The sequence below is a fragment of the Diaphorina citri genome, unplaced genomic scaffold, assembly GCF_000475195.1.
Source record: "Diaphorina citri unplaced genomic scaffold, Diaci psyllid genome assembly version 1.1 scaffold51663, whole genome shotgun sequence".
NCBI classification, from domain to species: domain Eukaryota; kingdom Metazoa; phylum Arthropoda; class Insecta; order Hemiptera; family Psyllidae; genus Diaphorina; species Diaphorina citri.
The window spans coordinates 1-3488 of NW_007428974.1; the positions used below are offsets into that span (position 1 = coordinate 1).

At 37.0% G+C, this 3488-nt stretch overlaps 1 protein-coding gene across 1 annotated transcript; it reads left to right on the forward strand.

Annotated features, from left to right (window-relative positions):
* Positions 1-137: 137 nt before the first annotated feature.
* LOC103523889 (RWD domain-containing protein 1) lies at positions 138-2273 on the forward strand. Its single transcript, XM_017449354.2, has 5 exons — positions 138-256; positions 418-760; positions 1199-1339; positions 1731-1850; positions 2085-2273. Exons 2-5 carry the CDS (start codon positions 478-480, stop codon positions 2270-2272), a joined length of 732 nt encoding a protein of 243 aa, XP_017304843.1. The 5' UTR covers positions 138-256; positions 418-477; the 3' UTR covers position 2273.
* The last annotated feature ends 1215 nt before the right edge of the window (positions 2274-3488 follow it).

Consider the following 3488-nt stretch of genomic DNA (forward strand, 5'->3'; position numbering starts at 1 on the left):
TCGCGGGATAGATAAGAAAAATATTTGTCAGCTGTTTTCAAAAGGTTTTTGCACACGATGCCACAAAGGCTGTGTTTCAAAAAGTGGGCTGTGTTCTGTGTACACTCAAAAAATGTGATTTTTTTGGAATGAAAAGTTGGAAGTTGGAAGAAGAAAGAACCTCTTTGAAGTAAAAATGGGTCTAATTTTGTGACAATTGCGCATAAATTAAGCTAATTAATCAATATTCATCATTATTCGGACCTATTGAGACCTGGTAAGTCACTGGTTAAAATCTCACATCCATATTCCACCTTTTTTGCATGTTTGGATGTTTGTGATAACCTGATAACTCCTGAACTCCATGATTTCTAGGGCATTAATACCTCTGTCACATACATATTTATAAAAACCCAATGTTGTTTCCTTCTCTTTCAGGACATTGTCTATCAATTATAGTTAACCATTCCCCCCTGGGTGTTTTAATTCATCAAAATCATGGACTATCAAGAAGAGCAGTCAAATGAGATTGAGGCTCTTGACTCCATTTACTACGGAGATATGGAAATACTTGAGAAAGATCCACATGTATTTACAATCCCAATTCAGTCCGAATGTGTAGATGACGAGCATCAAATGAACTGCCTGTTGAGGTTTCAATACACACCGAAATACCCGGAGGAAATCCCAATCATTGAAATAGAAAACTGTGATAATATTGATGAGGATGTGGAACGGGAACTCAAAGAATATTTGCTCACTCAGGCCAATGAGAATTTAGGTAAGATACCTACAATTTTAGGTCAAAGATATCAAGTTCCCTACCTGTTAGGTAAATTTGACTTTTTTAAGGTTACATTCAGTTATCCTAAATGATGGAGTTCTTGTGGTATTGAAAATTGAAGAGAAGAGGACAGGTTAGGAAAGAGCTACCTATGCTGTGTAACATTTTATGTTAAGTATCCCTTTAAATTCTCCCGGGGGAAACATCCCAAGGAGGTTGAAGTCAAAGGGATACTTAACATAAAAATCAGTCTAGAATAAATTTCAGCCTGGGCAGGAATCAAACCTGTTACCTTGCTCCTACTCACAAGGCAGGCAAGTTTTCTTTCAAACTAACTAGGCTGACTCTTTAATTTACTGCTCTCTATTTAAACCTAGTGCTTACCTTCCAAGCTAACAAGGCTGTTTAATTTTCCACTCCTCATTCTTTTATCAGGCATGGTCATGATTTTCACCCTTGTATCGTCAGCACAGGAGTGGCTGAGTACAAAGTCAGATCAACTGAAGAAAGATAAGGAAGAGGCAGAAGAGAAACGAATTAAAGCAGAAGAAGCTGCAGAACAGAAGAGATTTGAAGGTGAATTCTCATTAAAATTTTGGAAAATTCCAAGATAATATTTGTAAAATGTGTTTTTCCCTAACTGTATTGCCACAACAAAGCTCAGTGCATCCCAAAGTAGCTAGCACCAAATCTATGTGATCTATTCACATACTATCTGCATAATTGTGACATCTCTAAAATTCAGTTCTATTGTAAATTACTGCATATCATGTGCCACAGCCAGTTGCTTTGTGAAGTAGATTTGTAGAGGCTTAACCCATCCTGTAGGGCTGTTTACCCCTACTCTTAAGCCTCAGAATAAGTGGTAGCTATATCCCATCCATCTTTTGGCTCTTCAGTTTTTTCCCCCTACACAGAAAATGTAGGTACCTACATCACTTGCATCTCCATTTGTCTTTTCCTCTAGGAACGGTAGTCACTCTGGAAACTTTCATTGCCTGGAAAGCTAAGTTTGACAAAGACATGGCACACATCATATTTGAAGAGAAAAACAAGGCCAAGGAGAAAACTGCTGGGAAACTAACAGGTAAGAATAAGGAAGGAAAAAAATTGTATTCAGGACTAAGGAAAAGAAAAGAAGGAAGACAAGAAAGAAAGAAAAGGGGGGAAAACCATTGTTAAAGGAAATCTGTAAGAGAAATTCTTCCTAGCCTTTTCCTGCTTAAATAGGGTTGGCATCTATTAGAAGTAAGAGTATTTTTGTTAATTTTTAAGAGTAATTCCATGAAAATCATGATCCATCCAATTTTGGTTTATTTCAGCCGGGAAATGTTCATGCAGGACAAATCAATGAACGAGTCGGATCTCAAGTTTATCGAGGAGTCTGGTGATGGTGGGCTGGATGCTACGGAATCTGTCGAAGTCAATGAAACTCTCTTCCAAGATATGAACGATTTAGACCTAAGTGACAGTGATGATCCTGATTATGATCCTAATGATGATGACTGATAGCAACTTGAAGGGGAATAGGAGGGAGGCTGGAGAGATTTTTAAAGCCAGAAAAAGTGCAGGTAATATATGTTGTGCCATGTTAGTGTGCCAAATTCAAATAAATTGTTTATTTCAATCCGGAGAGAAGGAGAAGAATATTTCAACATGAAGACCCTCAACCTGGTCCTTTAGTATGGTGTCGACATAAAAGTCTCCTCCCACGCAACACTCGAGCCAGTAAAAAAAACAAAACCAACCTATGTCTCTTTTGTGAACTTCATAACATCACTCTAAAGGCAGAATGGACGGAAGGGAACACTTAGTCTTTACTCGGCCTCGTCGGTTCTAGATTCTAGATACAACTCTATCTAGGTGCAGTCCTTTGATTTACACTTCTTAATGTCGTCGGTTTATCGAAAAAACTTTGCCAGTTACCTCGGTTTTCTTTTTTCGGTTTCAGGTTTTTTAACTGGAACTGAACAAACAAAACTCTTTAAAACAATACACAGTTTAGTCGACTAACCTCTTTCCGAGCGCTTTTCGGGAAAACGGTGTGCTACGCTTAGAGCGGAGATTCGGAAGTTATTTTTTCCTTAGATCCTCGACAGCGTTTTACAAGGTGGACCGGAAGGAAACACGCGTCGATTTTTTTCCAGACAGATATTTTACGGCGTTATTAACCAACAGGGAACCGATGCAACCGCCGTTACTCTAACCTAAAAATTTTTCATTATTCAATGGAGTCAACCACTGATTTTTAGTGTTTCTCCCCTGGGATTGTGGATTGTTTTAAAGTTTGGTTCCGGAATGTCCGGTTAAATCTGTCTGGCATCGTTATATTATTTTCCAACAAAATTTAAAATAACAAAATTTGTTTAAAGTAAAATACAATTGTTCAATATTTTTCTGTGTCGATGTATGTCTTAATGTTTATATCCATTTTACCCACATAACACTTCTTTATATTAATTTATTCATAAACCCTGTTCGGTCTACCGGCACCTAGAATCGGCACATTAGTTTATTTATTTATTTATTTTCTAAACGGGACCTTTACATAGACAGGGATTGATCATGGTGAAAAAAAAAAAAAAAAAAAAAAAAAAATATTTTAATTTCGTTTATTTATAAATGTTTTTTATGTGGTTGATGGAGGGTGAATATGTAAGAAAGAGAGGGGAGGTAAATAACAATTAAAAACAAATATTCTGTGTGATGATTTCTGGTCTCAACT

Bases quoted from the DNA above. Each gene is read 5' to 3' on its own strand.
- LOC103523889 (XM_017449354.2), top strand. From the start codon at position 478: ATGGACTATCAAGAAGAGCAGTCAAATGAGATTGAGGCTCTTGACTCC. The intron at 761-1,198 runs GTAAGATACCTA...TTCTTTTATCAG, and splicing joins TCAGGCCAATGAGAATTTAG to GCATGGTCATGATTTTCACC. The intron at 1,851-2,084 runs GTAAGAATAAGG...TGGTTTATTTCA, and splicing joins AACTGCTGGGAAACTAACAG to GCCGGGAAATGTTCATGCAG.